Here is a 23,998-nt window from a genome sequence, read left to right on the forward strand (position 1 = left end):
GAAGCATTGAGGTTGATGTACAGTGTTCAAATTGCGCGATGATGCACTATTATCGGTTTCATGTACTTCTGGAAGCATTCAAGTTGATATGTAGTGTTCAAATTCTTCTACAGGAATAACCCGTCGTCTTATATGACCATCTGTATAGGCCTTCTGTGGAACAAGACGGTTGCGAAGACTGTGCGCTTTCATAAATTACGAGCCTTTTGTTGTTGAAGTCCTCGGCTGTTGATGGTAGAAAGTGGTGCCAATAAAGAAAGTGGCGCCAATAAAGAAAACACGATTTTCGTAGATTGTTTGGTTGATTCGCTCTCTGTATTGCGGATGATGCTCTGCTATCACTTCAACTACTTAAGGAAGCACTGAGGTTGCTGTACAGAGTTCAGTTTGCTCAAGAGAAATGAACGAATTTATTGAATTTATTCTACTTAGCTTCACTATTGAGAAGCGACAAAATCGTTTAGTCATGTATGATAAAATTTAGTAGCACATAGTTGCTTAAAGTAGTAGTATTAAATATATTTACAGAGGTCTATTTTTATACCCTCAGCCTTTAGGCTAAAGAGGGTATTTACACTTTGATACGACCAAAAATGTGCCTCATCGAAATAATGGTTTTAGACCCCAAGTATGTTTGTACGATATCCGTTTCAGACAATTTTGAGTAGATCTAGCAATGTCCGTCCGTCTGTCTGTCTGTCGGTCTGTCTGGCTGGCTGGTGCGCACGATAACTCTCGAACGGATCAATCGATTCGGTTCAAATTTTGGGTATCGAAATATTTTGTCCAGATTCGATTTAAGTTCGAAGATGAGCCATATAGGTGCTCTCCTTCAGGTACCTCCCCCACAAATGTTCAAAAATTGTCGCAAAACTTGTGCGCACGATAACTCTTGTAGGGAATAACCGATTTGGTCCATACTTTGCACATCGTGTAAAGTCTACCAAACTTAGAAGAGGTTCCAATATGGACTCAATCGGCCCACTCCTTCGGGTACCTCCCACACAAAATTTCGGAAAAGTTCAGTTTAAGACCTGGTCTCGAATCGCTTTGATTTTTGTTCACGCAAGTTGTATTCGCTGTCCTCTATACAACGCTATAAGTTTCATTAGGGGCAAGTCCATACTTCCTGAGAAAATAGCCTGAAAGTTACAAAAAACCCTATGACACCGTGTGTAGTGGTTGGAGCGCAAGATAACTCTCGAACGGATCTGGCGATTCGGTCCAAAATTTGGCTTTCGTAATATTTTTTCCAAACTTAGTTCAAGTTCAAAGATGGATTATATCGGTCCACTCCTTCCGGTACCTCCCCCACCGAAGTTCGAAAATGTTCGGAAAATTTGTGCGTACGATAACTCTTGAAGAAAGTAACCGATTTGGTCCATACTTTGCACATTATGAAATTTGTACCAGACTTAGATGAGGTTCCAATATGGACTCAATCGGTAAACTCCTTCGAGTACCTCCCACACAAAATTTCGGAAAAGTTCAGTTTAGGACCTGCTCTCGAATCGCCTTGGTTTTTATTGTGCCATCTTGTATTCACTGTCCCCTATACGAAGGTACAAGTTTCCTCAGGGGCAAGTCCATACTTCCTGAAAAAATAGCCTGAAAGTTGAAAAACAAACCCTATGACACCATGATAATGGGCGGAAGCGCAATATAATTATCGAACGGAAATGCCGGTTCCGGCCAAAATTTGGCCTTCGTAATATTGTTTCCAAACTTAGTTTAAGTTCGTAGATCAGCCATATCCGTCCACTCCTTCAGGTACCTACCCCACAAAAGTTCAAAAATATTCGGAAAAATTATGGGCACGATAACTCTTGATGGGAGTGACCGATTTGGTCCATACTTTACACATTCTCATAATATCTACCAGATATATATCAGATTCGAATATGGACTATATTTGTCCACTCCATCCCGTACCTCCCACACAAAATTTTGGATAAGTTCACTTTAAGACCTGCTATTGAATCACTTTGATTTTTGTTGAAGCAACTTACATTCGCTGCCTCAATTACGATGGTAAAAGTTGTTTCAGGGGCAAGTCCATACTTCTTGAAAAAACCCCCTAGGCCCCCCATGGTCTATGTCGATCCATTCCTTTAAGTACCTTTTCAACAAAATTTTCGAACTTTAATCCTAATCAACATTTTTGTCGGTTCATACGAGACCAAAATTTTGAAACCCCCCTAAATACATAAGTTTTTTGTGAAAAAAAGTGTTTAAATTTGCACAGGCTGAGGGTATATCTCTGTCGGCAAAGCCGACTGATACTTTTTTACTTGTTAGCTGTTAACTTTAACAATGTAAAGATCAATCACAATAGAAATATGAAAAGGTATAAAATCACAATGACAAAAGTACAAAAGCTTTAAAAGTCTTACTATTGAAATGTAGATGGCGTTCACCTGTAATTATTAAAATGTTGATTGCTTCAGAAATGACTTTAGATCAACCGCAAATTGCAGGTAGTTTATGAAAGAGCAAATTACATATCCCATGAAATTCCCATTAGATGTCGTTTTTGATCATATTTTGGACCTGCAAGTTTCAGCAATTATTTCAAGGTGGTGTTTTGTCTGCTTTCTTTTTATTTCTTCAATTGCTGAAAATTCAACAAAATTGTAAATTATATGTCTGGGCTAGAGGTGCAAAGCTAAAAATCCTCAACAAAAGTTTGGTTTGTATATAAATTCAAGAAAACCGTAAACATTAATTATCAGATTACCAAATGTCAATGTTGCAAATTACACAATGGGAAAATGGTTCAAATTAAAAAAAAAAAACATATTTTACATATGATTTAAAATTAAACAAAATAATGGATTATATATATTGGGTGCCACCGTGGTGCAATGGTATGCACACCCGCCTTGCACGCTGAAGGTCGTGGGTTCGATTCCCCGGCCAGACAACACCAAACATTTTTCAACGGTGGCAAAATGCCCCTCAGTAATGTTGGCGACATTTCCTGAGTATTTCAGCCTTGTAAAACTTCTCTACAAGTGGTGTCTTAGACACGCCGTTCGGACTCGGCGATAAACAGTAGGTCCCATATCATTGAGCTAATATGAATCGGGGTGCACTCATTGATATGAGAGAAGTCTCCCTTGTCCCTTATGGGATGTTTGTGGAACAATTATAATTATTATATACTCTTTCTTTTGGTCTTACCGAAGTGATATCACTGAATTACATAACATAGTTTTGGTCCTTAAAACGTTTGCGGGGTACGTCATCTTTAGAGGGGTTTGTTTTTCTTTTCTTTCGTTTTTTCATAGTAGGCTGTTTTTTCTAGGGAAGGGTTACTAACCCGACGCCCAAACCCAAGTTTTTAACGTTCTTATGGGTGAACGCGCAGCGCATGTTAGCTCACTCACTACCTTTAACGGGTGCTAAAGGCAGTTCCCCAGGTGACACCACGAGGAGGTCAGTGTCTACTTGAGATGAAAGAGGGACCAAGATAAATCCTTTGCCATGTTAAAACCGGTCAGGACCGTTCCTTGGTATCGCATGGAACCCCTTCCTTCAAATTTTGCTGGGTATTTATCTGTCCTTCTCACATCAATTTCTGGTTCTGGCATTGCCGCAAACGAGTATGTGTCAAAAAATATAAAAATGAATTAACATCAACCGCAAATTGCAGGTAGTTTACGAAAGAGCAAATTACATATCCCATATAATTCCCATTAGATGTCGTTTTTGATCTTTTTTTACACGAACTGTCTGTGGAATGGATATTTTTCTATCCTCCCCACATAAGATTCTTGTCTTAGATGATCCTACATTGCCACATATGTGTCTAAAAAATAAAAATGAGGAATTATTTTTAATGTGGAGTTTTTCATGCTCTCTCATAAATCACCTACTGACTACTCCAAAAGCGTATTATGTAGAAAAGCAAGCATACGGAAGGCATTTATATTGAATAAAGCATCTCCGGAAATACATACAAACATATATGTATATACATACATAGGTTCTTGTCTAAGATGGTCTGAAATTGCCACTTATGTGTCTTAATTCCAAAAATGAAGTTACATCAACCGCAAGTTTCAGCAATTATTTCAAGGTGGTGTTTTGTCTGCTTTCTCATAAACACAATGAGAAAATGGTCCAAATTAAAAAAAAACGTATATTACAAATTGTTAAAAATTAAACAAAATAATGGATATGTTTAAAATCAAAAAAAATGTTGACAATTCAATAATATCGTGAACTAATAGTTGGAATTCAACTATATTCAACAAAGTCATGCACTATTTTTTTTTAAATTCAACAAAAAGGAAAATTATTATTCAACAAATACGACAATCTCGGTTACAAATGTTGGGAAATTCTACATGTACTATATCATGAGAACAAATCCGTTGACTATAGGTTGCATATTAAAGACAAATCTTGAGGTAAAGGTTAATATTTCAATAAATTATTTAAATATGGTTTGAAAGGTTAGCAAAGCAATTGTCAAATATGTATATATGTTTTTTAATTTGATTAATTTGTTGATAATTCAACAAAATATTTAATGTAGGTTTAAAATTACATGAGTTATTTTCCAATTACGAGGGGCACTAAAATCCTTCTGGCCTAGGCAACACGCAGTGTCGCCAGGCGCTATTTGACTTTTTTGGGAAAGTTCGAAAGTTTTTAGCCTAAGCGTACTAAGGACAGTTTGACATGGGTTGTTTTCAGTGGCTTGATAGAGACGCCTCCAAAGCACAGCCGACCAAAAAGAGGGCACACAAAATTCTGAATATTGGCAACTTTTGACAGTGTGTTAGTAATATTGTATGAACGCATGATGCAAAACAAAAACAAATCAAAACATTTGCTCTCTTTAGTGTGCTCTTTTGTTGCGTTCGGGTCGTGTGTGTGTGAATTGCCGAAAAACTTCGTAACTTCAACAATACCAAAGAACGGCCTTGCTCCAAAGCATGGTTTTTGAACGATTTTAAAGCAACTTCTGGCGACGAAAATCGTAGACCACGCCTTTTTTTCTTGATGTGTTGTAATCAAATGAAGTCATTGTATCCCCAGTCAGGGCTGTACGGCGCATGACCCATCAATTCCATGTTTTGTCCGGTCAAACAGGCGCTGGTTTGCATCGATGTGTGAAAACTCGGATTGTGATGATACAGAACGATTCGTCTTCACTTGTTCGTTTTTCGAATTCATCAGGAGACTTCAGGCGAACAAATTGTAGTGTAATACTCATAATTAATCGTCCTACATTTCTCAAGCCATATAGTCGCCACACGGTCAGTATTGCCGAAGAAACAGCCGACCATTTGCTTTGAAGGTCTTCTTTCCTGTTTTGTTTCGGGCTCCTAAGCAAAGATCCTAGATTCGTCGTCTTTTAAATGTCGTTTAAAGCACCGCAATTGTTTTTGTTAACAATTTCTTTGCACAAATCCACAAGAGAATTTTTTGAGCGATTGTCCAATTTTGCTGGAACCAGCGAGAAAAATCCAATTTGCGGCAGGTTTTCATGCATTATCAAATGTCCAAGGATGCCTCTATCTTACGGTATATAACATGGCGATCTTGCATTATCCGTTCACACACGGCTTAAGTTTTTTAATTTTTTTTGCGAGTTTCGGCCACGATTAAATTCTTTAAACCAGTTTTTCATAGTGATATAGATTGGCCCTTTATTGACATACAACGATTTAATTTAAACGATGCACTCTTGCCGTGATTATATGTTGAATTTTCAACAATCAGAGCTATAGTCGATAGCTCTAAAATCGAGGATTTTTATTGTATTTTAATGTTGAACATTCAACAACAGTTTACATAAGTTTGAATATTCAACAAAAAGTTTGACTATAGTTCTAAAAGTCATCAAAACCATGGTCAATAGGTTCAAAATTCAGCAAAATCGAATTCTAATGTTGAAAATTCAACAATACATTTTTACAGAAGTTTAAAAATTCCATAAAATCAAACAACCTCTTTACTAGGAGTCTAAAATTCAACAAAATCGTTTCCTTAAGTTTCAACATTTATTTGATTTGGGTATTAAAGAATCGCTAACTGAAAGTTTACCAAGGTTGTGGACAAAAGTTCGAACTTTCTTGAATCTTGACCCGAAAAAATATGAAAGGTCTGGGCCACATTAATTCGGGTTTGGTTATGTTTTCGTTTGTGTTACTTTAAATGCCAAGTCATACAATGACTGATGGCCTCGGTTTTTTTTGTTTTGTGTACAAACATTGCATTTATGGAACACAATTATGTTTCTCTGGTTAACAACTACTCATGTGTCGGATTAAAACTACAAAACCCGACAAGACAATTATTGTTTCATTAAATGCAAAGTATCGATTTCAATCGTGCAATAATTAATGAGCATATAAACATTTGAAGTTAAATTAAAAAAAATACGAAGAGGAAGAAGCAAACATGATGTTAGACAAACATAAGCATTACTCAGCATTGGGTTGGTGGCATTGCAGCTTAATTAGGGCTTTGTGTTAGATGATGACTAAACATTTATTGATGCTAATTAAATGTTGTGTTTTTTGAAATTTCTTTTACAGATTGGCCAGTGTCCAAGAACAACGCTTACCACCCACTGAGCCGCCAATCAATGAAGATCCTCCCCGTTCCGCTGATGTTCCCGTACCCGATAAGGTAAGTTTAGCTGAAATTGAAAATAAATTGCATAGTCTTTTCACACACAACACACACTCAAGAAAAACAAATGACTTAGCCAAATTCCCACTTATTTCACTGCCCACCCCCCTTTAACCCCGCCCAAACCTTATTACAAAAAAACAACAGAAAGCACTTCACTTTAGAGGCTTTTACAAAATTTTGAACAAACTGCTAATCAACCAAACAACAACAACAAAAATATATTATAGTTTTAAAACCTTTGATTTTTGCATTAAACGTACTTTAACCATAGTTGAAAGATTAGTTTAACCCATATTAAAACTTAAACGACTTATATACCACCATGAAGTTGTAAAATTATTTTTTGGTTTTAACTTTTGTTTCCTTTACGTTGGAATTCGTTATGTTTCTCGTTCGATTTTGGGTTTCTAAACCGTTAGATTTCCCAAAAATCCAAATTTCTAACAACTTTTTTGTTACTTTCGGTTTCTTTCTTATGTTTGGAAAGTAGAAAGCTAAACCAAAAAAAATCCCATTATTTTTTTCAAAAAAAAAAAAAACAAAAATTGTTATTTTTTCAAAAAATTACAATCTATAATTAATTAATTTAGTTATATGTGTATATATAATCCAACAAGAATATAAAGCAAAATTATAATCCATAGAGGAACAAGGTTATAAGACAAAATGGCCCTATTCAACCGTTTCCAAATCTCTCATGTGTGTCATTCCAACTAATATTCTTATAGCCCTGTTCCCTTAAATATTGGCTACTCTAAGTACTGTATTTTTGAAATTGAGTTATGAATTTGAAATATTTGTTTAAAATATTTGCGAACAGTATCAAAATTTTATTATTCATATAACTATTTTTTAAACAGTTTTGTTGTGTGTTTTTTACAAGTTATACCAATTTTTTGGTTTATTATACCTATTTTGCAATTGGCTATAAACATTTTTTGTTAAGTTTTAAATTTTTGATTTTCCCAATTTTTGGGTTTTAATTTCCTTTACTTTGTCTCTTCATTGAATATCTAGAGAAAAAAATATCGAAAAGAAATCAAACATCATTGGTGATTTTCAGTTTTAAGTTGAATTTGTTTCTACTCCACCAACAACAAGTTTCAAAGAAACGCTTCACCGATTCTTCACCTAGTTTATGAAAAAGAAGCTAACAAAAAAAATTAACCATAAAAAACGAAAACGTCTTAAAACTATTAGAGCAAAAAATAAACAAACACCACAATTTTGTAGCCAGTTTTTTTATTTAAAATTAAATCAATGAACAGAATCGGTGCAATCTTATCATTCGAAGACATCACCAAGCGTAATTATTTATTGCATTCAAACAAAAAACCAAACAATTACAGGGGAGCCAAATTATATAGCCTCACTGCCATCTCGCAACAGCGGAAGTTAACTGGAGGTTAAACGGAGCGTATTATACGCAGCAAAATGTTTAGTCAAGCGATGGCAAGATGTTGATACATTTAATTAATTGCTTCTAGAAAGAATAACTGATGGATTTTTTGTTTCGTTAACTGAGTTTGTAGCTTAAATTTAACCTTTCCATTCGTGATGTGGGTTAAACATTTAAATTTTGATAATTATTTGATTAGCTCACTTCGGTTAATCTTATCAATTTTTCTACTTAGTTCCTCACTCAAAGCTTAGTACCATGATAGGTATCGGATCTAAGTGCAATGAGACAGTTTGGTATATAGCACTGTTGATCTTTGCTTTGCTCTTTCCGGCCCACTTTTCCAGATAAGGGTTAAAAATTCATTATTTACAGTAGAATATAAAAGTTTTTTGTTTTATCCGCGTCATCTATAGGTTTATAGATGAGTTACTGACAGAATGATTCAAGTCTTTGATAATAGTTCTACCTATCTTTAGACGTTTCAGTACCTCGCAATAAATTATCTATTTTCCAGTTTTATATCTACTGGTCTCGGAATTATTTGGAACGAAGGAAACAAAAAGAAGAATATACTACATAAATACATATTTTCCAGTTTTATATCTACCGGTCTCGGAACTATTTGGAACGAAGGAAAGAAAAAGAAGACGAAAGAGAAAGATTCATTGAACTACATCGGTCTCGGAACTATAGAACTATACTAAAGAACTAGTTACTTTCCGTCCTATTTTATTCACTTTTTTCAGATAATGGTTTAAAAATTCATCATTTACAGTCCAATAGACAAGTTTTTTGTTTTTTTGTTTTATCCTCGTCATCTATAGGTTTATAAATGAGTTACTGACAGAATGATTCAAGTCTTTTATAATAGATCTACCGATCTTAAGACGTTTCAGTACCTCGCAATCTATTATTTATTTTCCAGGTTTATGTCTACCGTTGAATTTAAAGATGTCAATATTATAAGATGAAAAATTAACTGTAGAGGGATTTAACCTCTGTTGCTACGATATCATAGCAACATTCTGTTAAACGAAAACTGTTACTCATTGGAATATTGACAAGAAAAACATTAAAACTCATGTTTGACGGCATTCACTTTTGATTTTTTTATTAAATAAACAATAAAAAAGTAAAGAAATAAATTTCAGCCACAAAACACAACGTTAATGTTTTCTGCCGCGAGAAATGGGAATCAAAAAGGATTGGCATTGCTGTTATCAATTCCAGTGAGTTGTGTAGCCATCTGTAATCAAAATGTGGAACTTTTAGCATATGTTTTTGGAAAATGCATTTCTTCTAGTCTTTACTTCTCTACGTTTTTGTGGAATTACTCTAGAGAGATTAGATTAGAGATTAGTATTGAAAAATACAGTTGTGTAGTACCGGAATAAACTAGTTCCAGGGAACTATTCTGGGCAAGGAACTATTGGAACTATATGCAACAATTGAATTATATTCCTTTAGTTCATATAGTTCCTTTCATTCTCCTTCCTTTAATTCCACACTCATTTCGATCTTTCTCGTTCGTTTCGTTCATTATTCAGATTTTGCCATATTGTTAAATAAACGTAAATCGCTGCAATTCACTTACTTGTATGTCAATTAATACACCAAACAATGAAAAAAGAACCATGAAAGAAAGATTCGTGGTACTATTTCGGTCTCGGAACTATTTGGAACGAAGGAAACAAAATGGTCGATGAAAGAGAAAGTTTCATTGAACTATATCAGTTCCGGAACTATTTGGAACATAGGAAACAAAAAGAAGCCGAAAAAGAAAGATTCATTGAACTACATCAGTCTCGGAACTATGGAACTATACTAAGGAACTAGCTCCTTTCCGCCCTATTATCCACTTTTCCAGATAATGGTTCTAAACTTCATCATTTACAGTCCAATAGATACGTTTTTTGTTTTATCCACGTCATCTATGGGTTTATAGATGAGTTACTGACAGAATGATGCAAGTCTTTGATAATAGTTCTACCGATCTTTAGACGTTTCAGTACCTCGCAATCTATAAATTGTTTTCCACTTTTATGTCTACCTTGGAATTACTCTAGAGAGATGTGTTGTGTAGATCCGGAACGAACTATTTCCAGGGAACTATTCTAGACAAGGAACCCTTGGAACTATTCCTTTAGTTCATATAGTTCCTTTCATTCTTACTTACTTACTTAGTTGGCCATTACAGAACATTTGTTCCATAGAAAAGATCTCCATTCCTCTCTGTTTTTCGCTTGACTTTTCGAAATACCGCGCCTTTTCATTTCTTCATCCACTTGTATGCTCCATCGAAGCTTAGGCCTGCCGATTCTGCGTGCACCGCCATGTGGCATGTATTCATACGCCTTTTTAGCGGGTTCATCATCGCTCATTCTCATGATATAGCCTAGCCAACGCAATCGTTGCATCTCGATACATTTAACTATATTCATGTCTTTGTATAGCTTATATAGCTCGTGGTTCATACGACGTCAATATTCACCGTCAACGCAAATCGGCCCGTAGATCTTTCGAAGAAATTTCCTCTCAAACACACCAAGCACTGCCTTATCTGCTTGCGCAAGTACCCATGCTTCGGAGCCATTCATTAACACGGGTAGTATCAGCGTTTTGTATAGTGTTTTTTTTTTGTTTGACGTGATGTGGCTTTGTTTTTAAATTGCTTACTTAAACCATAGTAGCATCTGTTGGCCAATACAATTCTTCTTCTTATTTCACAACTGATTTTTTTGTTGTGTTTATGGCAGTGCCGAGGTAGACGAAGTCTTTAACTACCTCAAAATTGTAGGTACCAACTTCCACAGTTGGGCCGAGCTCTATGTACGCTTTGCGCGTCGACACCATCAATTTGGTCTTTTCGCCGTTTACCGCCAAACCCACTTTCGCAGATTCTGCTTCGACCTTCCTAAAGGTATCAGTTACTTCCTTTACTGATCGCCCCATGATGTCTATATCATCAGCATAAGCAAGTACCATGTGGCTATTGGTGTAAATTGTGCCATTTCTTTTGACATATGCATCTCGTATTACCTTTCCTTTCATTTTCCTTCCTTTAATTCCACACTCATTTCGATGTTTTTCGTTTGTTTCGTTAATTATTCAGCTGCTGTCATATTGTTAAATAAACGTAAATCACAAGCATATCGCATCTCTGCAATTCACTTATTTGTATGTCAATTAATCCACAAAACTATGAAAACAAAAAGAACGATGAAAGAAAGATTCGTGGAACTATTTGGATCGAAAGAACAAAATACATCGATGAAAGAGAAAGATTCTTTCAACTATATCGGTTCCGGAACTATTTGGAATGAAGGAAACAAAAATAACGACGACAGAGAAAGATTCATTGAACTGCATTGCTCTCTTAAGTATTTGAAACTATATTAAGGAACTAGTTCCTTTTGGGAAAAGGAACTAAAAAGGGAACTTGACTGTCCAACTTTATTGTAAAGGTTACGAAGTTTTCTGCAAATTATACACATACGCCCGGTTGCAACGAAAGAGCGTACAAAGGAGAGTAAATGTTGTGGTTTGCTTAAATTTCGCTAACACACTGTCATAAGTTGCCAATATTTTGAATGCATTCACACTTTGGTCTGTCCTTTTCTTGGTCAATACTGCTCTAGAGGAATTACAATAATTAATTATCTTTCGAATTACTTTTCGATTTACGTGTCTAATGCTTGTTTGACATTTACGAAATCACTCCATTCCAACTGTCAATTCCTTTGCGTATCCGTCAATTGAAAACTCATCTGAAATCCATTGGATTTCATTTGACGTTTAAGCAATGGAATTGACAGTTGAAATCGAGAGGATTTCGTAAATGTAGACTAAGGTTTATAACTTCTTTAGAAAAGATTTCCAAACAAATCGACCTTTTGTACCTCTTCGTCCGTATTTGTGAACCATGGGATGAGGGATATATATGCCAACATGGGATGGGGGATATATTAACGTTGTCATTCCATAGCATTTCATTTGAACACTTCGAAATATTCGTTTAGACCGAACGTATATTTATGATTATCGCTAAATTCGCCGTATATCTCCCAATATTTAAGATAACTCCTTAGCGCTTTGACACCGAAGTTTATAATGAAAATTTACAACAAAGTAGGACAGTAATGAGGCTCCGGTCAAAATCACACACTTCAAGGATCATTGACGTTAGTGTTATTACAGGGTGATTCAGTAGTTATCATATATACAAACCAGTTATAGTGCATATGCTCTTAACCATAAATTCCAATATTTGGCAATAGATGGCGCCAGTGTTTTCAGCATATTTATTCTAAGCCTAATTAATCATCATACTCAACGCAGCAGCTCACTTTTGTATTTTTTATAACACCTAATAGGACCCTACAAAAACGCTTAGGTCATTATTATAACCGAAGATGTAGCTGGTGATAGTTAAGATAGATCTTTGAAATGTGGTACAGAAATTAGTATTACTCTTAAGTTGTTTGTTATTGAGAATTTGCTCCATCGGTCCATGTTTCTATGTGTCCATATTTTAGACACGTTTTGCCGAGTTTTGAGGCTTTATTAGAAACATAAGAGGATGTTGATACTACTGAAATTCTAAGAGAAGTACTTTTAGTATCCCATGAGAAAACTGTCTGGTATTCTACGAGGCTGCTGGTTTTCCACGAGGAGATCTGGTAGTCGTCTATGAGAAGACAATGGCCTTCCCTTTTTTAATATGAGATTTGGGGTTTCCTTGTAGTTTTTTGATAATATAACCGGAATTAAAAAAACCCTCGAGGTTTCAAATGTCAATTCCTTTGCGTATACGTCAAATAAATCCCCATTAAGAAGATTAACCCTGCAAAAGGCTATAATATAAACATGGCCTAAGAAAAATTAGAATATCTGTTAACTCTAAGAAACACGTTGTGAACTTCCATGAAACAACTCAATCCTGAGGCCTTCTGAAGTAGTCGTCAAAGGCTTTATTAGAAACATAAGAGGATGTTGATACTACTGAAATTCTAAGAGAAGTCCTTTTAGTATCCCATGAGAAAATTGTCTGGTATTCTACGAGGCTGCTGGTTTTCCACGAGGAGATCTGGTAGTCTGCTATGAGAAGATAATGGCCTTCCCTTTTTAATATGAGATTTGGGGTTTCCTTGTAGTTTTTTAATAATATAACAGATTTAACAAACCTGGGTTTTCAAATGTCAATTCCTTTGCGTATACGTCAAATAAATCCTCGTTAAGAAGGTTAACCCTGCAAAAATCTATACTATAAACAGGGTCTAAAAAATTAGAATATCTTCTGTTAACTCTAAGAAAAACGTTGTGAACTTTCATGAAAAAACTCATTCCCTTCAATGAGCGAATAGATCTCCGAGCTTCTGCCTAGAGCTTTAGGTCTTCTATGAGCAGATCGTCGGTGAGGTCTTTTGATATTTTATGAGAATATTTGAAATCTGATTCTGACATTTTATGAGACTATCCGTACATTTTTCAAACGGTTTCCTGTTTGAATAAAAATCTTTCTCCTTACTTCCCTTCACTTATTCCTGCACGGTGTCCTTTAACAGAGGACCACAAGATCGCTTATAGAATACAGAACTTCTTCCCAGGTCTTGCCATAGAGGGCAACCAGGTCTTCTCATAAAAAACAGCTGGCTTCTCAGCATATTTCCCTTCATCATATTAGTTCCTAGCAACTTTTAATTGCATGTGGTGAGCTTTTCAAAACTCTCTATCTCTGCTTCTGCCATATTGTGGATCTACTCATTCTTTTTGTATTGCTGTTGCTCCTAAGATTGAGGTTCCTCTAGTCGCTGAAGTACATGTAGAGATAAATCCTCCTCCTTACTCGCCAACTTCTTCCTTCCACAGGTATTTTTCCCATTGGCTGCATGGCTTTACCAAGACCTTTCAATGCAGAAGGCAATATACCACAATCCCAGTCCCAGATGAAAGCGCGATTCGCAATGGTTTTTATACCATTTAAATTATACCATCTCGGCCGCAAGCTGGCAAGACTCATAACTGCTCCTAAATATACACTCTAAGTTTGCATATATCGACTATAATTCTCCTCATTTGTTGCTGCGACCAAGTGTAACAGATACATTTGTCATCTATCGGAGAATATGAACAATGTCCCTATGTTTTGGTTATTTATTGGTGGGAGTCCTAGATATTTAGTTGTACTACATAGGAGACGCTTCTGCAATATCTAGAACTCTTTAACTTGCGTATTCTTGCGATGGTGACGCCCTTCATGTTTTATTCAGTAGCTTTCCTATAACTAAGTCTTTTGACATCACGTGATTTTGATAAACCTATTTAGGACGTTCCTTTACAATTTTAAGATCTGAGTGTGGTGCTGCTGCCATCTAACGTCGTATAGGAGGTCACTGTGAAGTGGTGGATGTTTCGGATATTAAGTGCCAAAGACATACAATGGTAAATATTGGAAAAGAAGCATAATGCAGTTCAATTTTACTATTAAAACATAGAGGGTGTTTGTGTATAACAGACAATTAACAGAAGACGACAATAAAGAAAAATATAACAGAATTTCATGTCACAATATTGTAACTTAACATAATCCAGCGCCATCTATCGATGTATAGTAGCAATGGGAATGTCTCATCTTGTTACATTATGTATCTTTGCAAATGTTAAGATATTTCAGCAGGTGGTGATATCTCAATTCAGCTGTCGGTTTCTATGCTGTTGCACTTCCTTCGGGATTAAATTTTATGTCGAAGTTGTCTTAAGCCACCAGCTGATTGGTCAATTGTTTATATCCCTGTTTGAAGGTACAATGAAACTGTATATTATATTTAAATTTGATTCACAACTGATCTCGAGTTTTCTTCGACTCCTAAATGTTCATCATATCCTCTTTGACGACCACAGACCATTCAAAATTAGAGAAAATTCTATTTCTTTTATCGAATCGAAACTTATAAATGGCATTCTCAGAAATGTTTAAATTTGGCTCCCCTTCCTTGAAAAGTAATTTGGTTTACATTTAGATAATCATGTAATCAATTAATTTTTATAGAAAACAATAAATCAGACCGACTTAATTTGAAAAAAAATAAATCAATTATCTTAAAAAATTAGCAATCAATCGATCAATCAACAGAAATAAAAAACCAATCAAAGTGTATCCTCTCTTTTCTCTCTTTCTCATTCTACTACTACTACAACCAACTACTACTACTATATCTCTTTATGACTCTTTGACCTATCATCATTACAACAATAATAACAACAACAAAACTCTCTAACTACAACAAAGTTTAAATGTTGTTGCAGCATTGCGTGTTATAATTGACCTAAATAAAAATCAAACGTCTTTCTTTCTTTGCTTTTTCCGTTTTTTTCGTTCAACTTCTTTTTTTGGTAATACGTAGTTTAACTGGCGCTGGAGTTCAAACTTCAAAGAGGCAATCACTGAGTAATGATCCCCTTTTTAAATAACTAAACAAACAAAAAATCTTAAAAAACGATTTAATATAATTTTTAAGTTTTTTGGCGTTATATTTTTAACAACCTTTTTTGGACTTTGATTGTTAACACCACCTAACTTTTTTTCTCTAAACTACCAAGCAATCAATCTTTAACCGAATTCTATCAACTTCAAAGAATATTTAACTAACCGTTTAGATCACCATACAAAGAAAATCTATATAAATAATTAACTATCTAAAGCTATACAAAGAAAACAAAAAACTTTAAAAAATAATAAATAAAAATCTAGGTTGATGTTACAATAATGTAATATATTAAAAAATATAGAAAGAAAACAACTGAAAAATATTTTCCTTAATTTACTTTTTTTATAAAACGCTTGTTAATTGTCCTTTTTATTTCATATCGTTTTCTTTGAAGTTATTATTTCATTTGTGTCTTTCATTTATTTTGGTTTACCACATTTTTTGTCGAAAATTATAACATTGTTACAATGGTTTTAAGTGCAAAAAGCTTTTTATCTTATTGTCATGCTTCAATTTAATTACTTATTGGAATATTTTATAAATATATTTTGTGTCAATCATTTTTATCATTGGAACATTTAAACCCTATTGGCAAGCTATTACATTGTTCTCCCATCAAGAAAAATACTCTCATTCATTAGATCTCATTAGAATCATTACTCATTAATTGCTCTCATCATCATAATCACTCATGAACGCCATCATAGCATTACTACGTTACGATCACGCACTAATTACTACAATTAGACCTAATATGGATTTGTGTATCCGTTTAATTTCCGTATTCCCATACTAACCCAAATTAATTTTTAACGACGATAGGTTATTTCATATATTTAATACATTGAATTTCGTAAAATAATACTTAAGATACCACTAATTTTTAATACTAATAATACTTTATATACTATCTGATACTATTTGGTTGAATCTATAAACCAAATAGTGTCAGACCGTGTACCTGAAACTAGTGAAGTAGCATTGTGAGAAGTTTTAATACCAGACAGAAACATGTGGATCCATGGAGCTCTAGCACAGATTCCCGCTGGAAGCTGAGGGTCTACGGATGGGGCTGTGCTAGAGGGGAGAACCGGACTGGGTCTCTATATTATGGAGCCGGAAACGAAAATCTCACTCCAAAAATCTCCGAGCGATAACAGAGTGTCTGAACTGGTTTGACACTCACACAAAGTCTACTACTGCAAACATCCTTACGGACAGCAAAGTAGCCATTAAGGCTACAACAACCAAGACCTGGGACTCAATTCTGTTTCTATGAAAGTGTGAAATTAAAACTTTTATAAAGGAAAAAAATGTCAAATGAAAAAAATTATAAAGAACATATTTTTCATTTCAACTTTTCATAGAACAAGAATCCAGCCCCTGGAATATATAATGTCTATAAACAACGGTTTCCAATATGGCACGGTAAACATTATATGGATACAAGGGCATATAGGGATTAGGGGTAATGAAATAGCAAACTTCTTGGCAAAACAATACAGAGAGCAACCTACAGTAAGTCTAGATAATGTCCAACCCCTCAAAGCGACGCTGCTAGAGCTAAAGGCATGGGCAAAAATTAACATATATCTCTCCGGAAAGGTGAAGAGAAGGGAAAAACACAAAAATCCTATGGGGGAACCCCGACGAGGACAAAACAAAGGAACTACTTTTACTAAACCAAAAGATATCAGTATACTGACGGGCATCCTTACAGGACACCTGGGACTACAAGCGTACCTCCACAAATAGGTTGTGCAGAAAACAGTGAATGCAGAGCATGCGGAGAGGACAACGAAACGTTGAAACACTACCTCTGTCACTGCCAGGCTTTCTCAAACCCAAATTAGGGCAATCAAATACAAACATTTAGGAGACTACGTCAATAGGACAGAAATCCTAGACTGACGTCAACAAATAATCAGGAATTTAACAAATAAATTCTTATAATCTTATATACAACCTCCTCCTTACCCCAAATTAGAGCGCACAACAGGCCTCCCTATGCCTTAAGTGTATGTCCACACGGTCATCTTGCATCAGCCCTCTTTTCAACCTAACCTACCTTATATTTATCATATTAGGTATAAGCTCATGTAGGCAGTAATAAAATGTTGAGCTTTTTAGTAGGGCAGAAATAAGGTCCAATGCAAAACCAAATATTTCCAGAAATGATCACTACAAGAGCTCGTGTTATCACAGGGTGATTCAATCTGTATCATAGACATAAACCTTTGATCAGTCTATGTCGATAAGGTAGTCACCAAAGAACATATGTTCCAATGTTTGACACTAGGTGAAGTCAGTCTGGTCAAATCAATATTGCACTCATAATTCATACTCAACGTTTAAGTTCGCTTTTGTATAATAACTAAAAGCATACATCAAAAAAGCTAAGGGCTATTATCATGCCCTAATATATAAGATAGATCATTCATCGTTAAGATACATAGGTCGTTCCACGTTTCGGTGTATCCTGGGTCATGAACTTAGTTCCTTAAGACCACCTTCCGAAGATAGAATTATAATCCCTAAGGAAATAGGGTTCATATTTCTGATAGTCTAAATTTCGATCCCAGTGATTCCATTTAAGGATGCGAAGGGAAATAACAACAATTAGCAACAGCACCTTCTACTGAACAAAAACGACGCAGAGATTGGAGATTGGTAAAGATTGGACAAAATGCATAATGCATTTCAATTTTACTATTAAACCATAGATGACGTTTGTGTATAACAGATAACTAACAGAACACGAAGCCAACAAAAACAAAGACATAGAACTGTAAAGATAGGACATAGTACATAATGCTGTTCAATTTTACTATTAAACCATAGGTGGTGTTTGTGTACAACAGACAACTAACAGAACACGACGGCAACAAAACAAGTATAACATAAATTCATGTCACCATATTGTAAATTAACATTATGTTAGATCTCCAGCACCATCTGCCGGTGTATAGTAACAATTGAAATGTCCCATCTTGTTATATTTTATGTCTTTGAACGACATTTCTATGCTATAGTAGATGACACATCATTGCCGGACCACTATAGTTTAGGCGTACCGAATTATTTTTTGTGAAACAGAAAACAAACTCTTGAGGTTTTCTATAGACCACAGAATAGATCCCGAAGTCTCCTATAGATCACAGATTAAATACTGAGACGTTATATGGAACACAGAAGCCCGGAGGCCTATAAGGCCAATAAAAGGCCTTTTGTGGCCTTCTATAGACAATGGAACATCTATTAAGGTCTTCTGTAGATACTAGAATATATATTGACGTCTTCTATAGACTATAGAACGCATCTTCATAACAGTTGACCCCTAGAAGTGTTCTATGAACAACAAAAACACTTTGACCTCTAGACTTGTATCGACAACCAAACACCTCTTGAAGTCTCTTATTCACAACCAACTACCTCTAATGTCTTTCAGGGACATCAGTAGTGGGATTCTGTAACTCATTTTTGCTGTTACCGACAAAAATCGGTAAAATTAAATCGCAAAATTATGACTAAAAACATAAAGAATATGAGGCATCACTGTTTGTGTCGGTAGAGACTAGCGACTACTTTTTATTCATCGTTAACTTACCGAAAAATTTCGTTAATAATCGAAATTATAAGCATTTTAATTTTACCGACAATTATCGATAACAGCAAAAATGCGTTACAGAATCCCACTACAGAACATTTATTTTCTATACGAAAGGCAGCAAATGAACTCTTGATGTCGTCTACAAAGAAAATAAGATATTTTGAGCTCTTCCATGAACTACAGAAGCAATTTTAAAGTATACACAGCTAGAAAACTCTTGATGCCTTCTATAGAACACTCAAAATTATTTTTGTGTTTTGTAGACCCAATATAACAGAAGACTTTGTGAGATATATAGACCCCCAGAAGACCTCAATAATGACAACAGAAAACATCTGTAACCAACATAAGACCTCTTGAAGTCTCTTATAGACAGTAAATGACCTCTTCGGGTCTTCGGTAGACTACAGACTTAAGGTCTTCTAAAGACCTCTTTTGTAATCAATAGACAACAGAACACATTTTGAGGACACCAAAATACCTCTAGAGGTCTTTCATAGACAATATAAGATCTCATTAGATCCGCCAGAGATTTTCTTTGGAAAATAGAACAGCTCTTGAGTTTTTCTATAGCCAAGAGAATACCTTTTCAGTTTTTTTTATACCCAACATAACAACCCTTGAGATATTTCATAGACAACAGAATAACTTATAAAGTCTTTTTATAGACAATATAAGGCATATTGAGGCCTTCCGTAGACAACAAAATCCCACTTGATATGTGTTATAGAAAACAGAATATCTTTAGGTCTTCTAAAGACCTGTTGTAACGACGAAAGTCGCTACGCTCGTTTTCGCCTACTCCCTTTGTTATTTCCAAACTGATTTAACCACCCCACATATTTGTTTACTAAAGAAGTTCAGGTGTTAACCGTTAAGTTCAATGACCGTTCGACTCAAGGCCACGATCGGTCTGGTAATAGGTGATACCTATCATCATTGGTAATATGTGACACCTATCATCACGGTTACCCCTACCAACAAATGCCTGAATTATATTTGTTTAATGGGTAATAGGTACCGACTGTTTTCCTATAAAAGGACCAGAGGAAATTGAAATGGGATCAGTCAGTGTTGAAAGGAAGTCGAAGTAACAAGTGCGCGAATTTAACCAAGTGTAATGAAATAGCTACAGATAACCAGGTGAGTCAGAGTGGTGATACTTAATTCTTTGCAGATTCCTTGAAGTGTTCGCAACTCTTGGAACTCCTTCGCGTACCCTTGCCCATATTCCTTGAAGTGTTCGCAACTCTTGGAACTCCTTCGCGTGCTCTTGTCCAGATTGCTTGAAGTGTTCGTAACTCTTGGAGGTCCTTCGCGTACTCTTGCTAAGATTCCTTGAAGTGTTCGTAACTCTTGGAAGTCCTTCGCGTATTCTTGCCCAGATTCCTTGAAGTGTTCGCAACTCTTGGAACTCCTTCGCGTACTCTTGCCCATATTCTTTGAAGTGTTCGCAACTCTTGGAACTCTTTCGCGTACTCTTGCCCAGATTCCTTGAAGTGTTCGTAACTCTTGGAACTCCGTCGAGTACTCTTTCCCAGATTCCTTAAAGTGTCCACAACTCTTGGAACTTCGCGTACTCTTGCCCAGATTCCTTGAAGTGTTCGCAACTCTTGGAACTTCGCGTACTCTTGCCCAGATTCCTTGAAGTGTTCGTAACTCTTGGAACACCCCTTCGCGTGTCATTGTCCGAATTCCTTGAGGTATCTGCAATTCCTGAGTCATCTCTCCCTCGTACACTCCTCCAGTTAGGGAAACTTATCCAAATCTCTCGTGACGCCTACGGAAACCTTGTTCAGGTCTACCATTTAGCCGACCTTTTCACGGTAATTTATCTGGAGGCGAACTCGGACGGAGGGCGAACTTATCCTGTTTATGGGTGTTTTACACGATATGTAATTTTACATATGTGTTGTCACTTAGCGTATACATTTTGTATATAAAAAGTGACAACTCATATGTAAAAAACATATCGTGTAAATTACACATTAGTATTCCATAGACAACAAAAGACCTCTTGAGGTCTTTCATAGACAATAGAAGGCCTGTTGAGGCTTGTTTACACAATAGAAGACCTTTCATAGGCAGCCGAAAAACTTATAAAGGGTTTTTATAGACAATGCAAGGCCACGTGAGTTCTTCCATAGAGAACAAAAGACCTCTGTAGACAATAGAATACCTCTTGAGGTATTCTATAGCCAACAAAAGTTCCCTTGTAGACAGCAGGTGACCTCTATGGGCCTTCGATGGACAAGAGAAGACGTCTTGATCTCTGGTATAAAAAAAAATTGTTCCACAACATCCCATACGGGACAGGGGAGACTTCTCTCATATCAATGAGATGGGACCTACTGTTTATCGCCGAGTCCGAGCGGCGTGTCTTAAGACACCACTTGTGGAGAAGTTTTTCTAGGCTGAAATACTCAGGAAAGGTCGCCAACATTACTGAGGGGTATTTTGCCACCGTTGTAAAATGTTTGATGTTGCTTGGCCGGGGAATCGAACCCCGACCTTTGCGTGCAAGGCGGGCGTGCATACCATTGCATCACGGTGGCACCGGCGTGCATACCATTGTACCACTGGTATAGACAACAAAATACCCTGATAAGTCTTCTAAAGATCTCTTTTGTATTCAACAGACAAGAGACCTCTTGAGGTTTTCGGTACACAACATAGACAATTCAGATATTCTATAGAAAACAGAAGATCTTTTGAGGTCTTCTTTAGAAGACTTTTTAGGTATTCTATAGCCAAGAGAATACCTCTTCTCTTGGGATTTTTCAAGGATAACAGCTGAACTTATTAAGCCTTTTTATGAACAATATCTCTTGAGGTCTTCCATAGGCAACAGAAAATCTCTTTTTGTGTTCTATAGACCTCTTGATGTGCTCCATATTACAGATATCAGATGACATCTTGAGGTCTGCTATAGCCAACAGAAGTTTCTTGAAGTCTATTATGGACAGCGGATAACCTCTTGTGTGTTTCGATAGACAACAAAAGATCTCATTAGCTCTTCTAAAGACGTCTTTTGGAAAAAATAGTCAACAGAAGACCACCTTAGGTGTTCTGTAGCCAACAGAAAACCTTATGAGGTCTTTCACAAACAATAAAAGGACTCTTGAGTTCTTCTATAGACAACAAAAGATCTTTTGAAGTCTTCTTTACACAACAGATGACTTTTTGAGCCTCCTTTAGACAAAATAAAACCTATTCAGATAATACCTCTTTTGGCATTTTTTAGCTAGCATAAGAGCTCTTGAGATCTTTCGTAGGGTACAGTAGAACTTATAAAGGCTTTTTATAAACAATACAAGGTCTGTTGAGGGTTCCATAGGCAACAGAATATCTCTTGATGAATTCTATAGACCATAGAAGACCTCTTAAGGTCTTCCATAGACAATAGAAGACCTCTTGAGGTCATCTATAGACAACATAATATCTCTTGAAATCGTCTATAGACAACAGAAGGCCCCTTTCTATATTTCATAGACAATAGGCCTCCAAAAGGTCTCTGTAGGTTTTCTATAGATAACCGAAACCGAAAGTTTGCTATAGACAACCAAAGCCATCTTTAGATCATATAAGGCTTAAGGTTTTCTTTCGGCTGAAGACCACTCGATTTTCTACGCCATATACTTTAGAATATGGATGTAACCATGGTGCGATGACTAGCTCACTTTAGTTGTACACTGTATGCCGGGTTCGATGCCCAAGCTAGTAATCATCAAATGTTCAACAGTGGCAAAATACCCCTCACCGTAATATTCATCTCAAACTGTTAGCGACATTATTGATGTTCACGGAGAAGATAATGCGCATATCTATCCAGCTTGGACGCTTTTAGGTTAGGTTAGTGATTTTATAGTTCTAGTATGGTATTAATTTCTTCATTTCTACAATTTCCCTTAACATGGTATATTGTTATAATTATTTGTTGTAGCTTATTGAATTGATTTAAATTTTCCCATTTTGAAAATAGGCTGCATATTAGAAAACTGATAAGATTTCTTTTAAATTTTGGAAACGAGCAGCGAACTTGTAGATAGTTTAACCAGTTACTCCACGTACATAACCACTTCACTGGCATTTCATATTTGACTCACGTTACGACATAACTAATCACATTTATTATGGAGTTATTTACCGTAGTACTGTGTCGTATCATTATCACATTAACGATAGTAATCCGTTATAAATTATACATCATTTCATATTTATTTTCATTAATAAAAACAGTAAAAACACAATTGTATATGTTGAATGTAACTGAATGGACAATTGGCATACATAATTCAATGTGATATTTAGCATTGATGTTATTTTAGTCGGTGAAGTTTTCTTAGGAAACAAGAAAAATTAAATGTTTTATTAAAAATAATAAATAAAAAATCATTAAACAAGATTCGTAATTGTTCTAGCTAAATTTAACACAAGATGGAAATTAATTTTTGTTTTCATCAAATGTGTTTAATGATTTCGCCCCTTCCGAAAAAAATCCTTCACTTAATCCATCAACATCACCTCAAACTATCCCTCATATCCTCACAGTCTAAACGTATTTTTCTTCAGTTTTTAACTATTGTAAACTACTTCTTTTATTTGTCGTAGCTTATTATAATTTTTGTTTTATACATATTTTATGTATTTTTCTTTTCTTCCTGTTTGTACGCATGTAAAACTTTGCATAGAAACGCTTTTTTATTCTATAATTTCAAATGTGATGATGAATATTGGATGTACATACATATATTGTCGGCCTGTTTTGGTGATTTGTTTGATCTTGTTTTTCTTTGTTTAATGCTTTCGTTTGTAGTATGTATATTGATTGAATTAGTGCTATAA

The 23,998-nt window shown here is 35.5% G+C and overlaps 1 protein-coding gene across 10 annotated transcripts in view; it reads left to right on the forward strand.

Moving 5' to 3' along the window:
* The window catches only part of LOC141396363 (coiled-coil domain-containing protein CG32809), a 117,755-nt gene that overhangs the window by 83,799 nt on the left and 9,958 nt on the right, over positions 1-23,998 (forward strand). For 9 of the 10 annotated variants that reach the window (XM_073971764.1, XM_073971763.1, XM_073971760.1 and 6 more), the window contains one exon: positions 6,555-6,648. In XM_073971764.1, coding sequence (XP_073827865.1) covers positions 6,555-6,648 — 94 coding nt within the window. Of the gene's footprint in view, positions 1-6,554; positions 6,649-15,459; positions 15,504-23,998 lie in introns of all 10 variants that reach the window. The other variant, XM_073971765.1, reaches the window with a different exon arrangement.

Source organism: Musca autumnalis, unplaced genomic scaffold (genome assembly GCF_047663935.1).
Source record: "Musca autumnalis isolate F117 unplaced genomic scaffold, ASM4766393v1 scaffold_3, whole genome shotgun sequence".
In the NCBI taxonomy this organism is placed as follows: Eukaryota; Metazoa; Arthropoda; class Insecta; order Diptera; family Muscidae; genus Musca; species Musca autumnalis.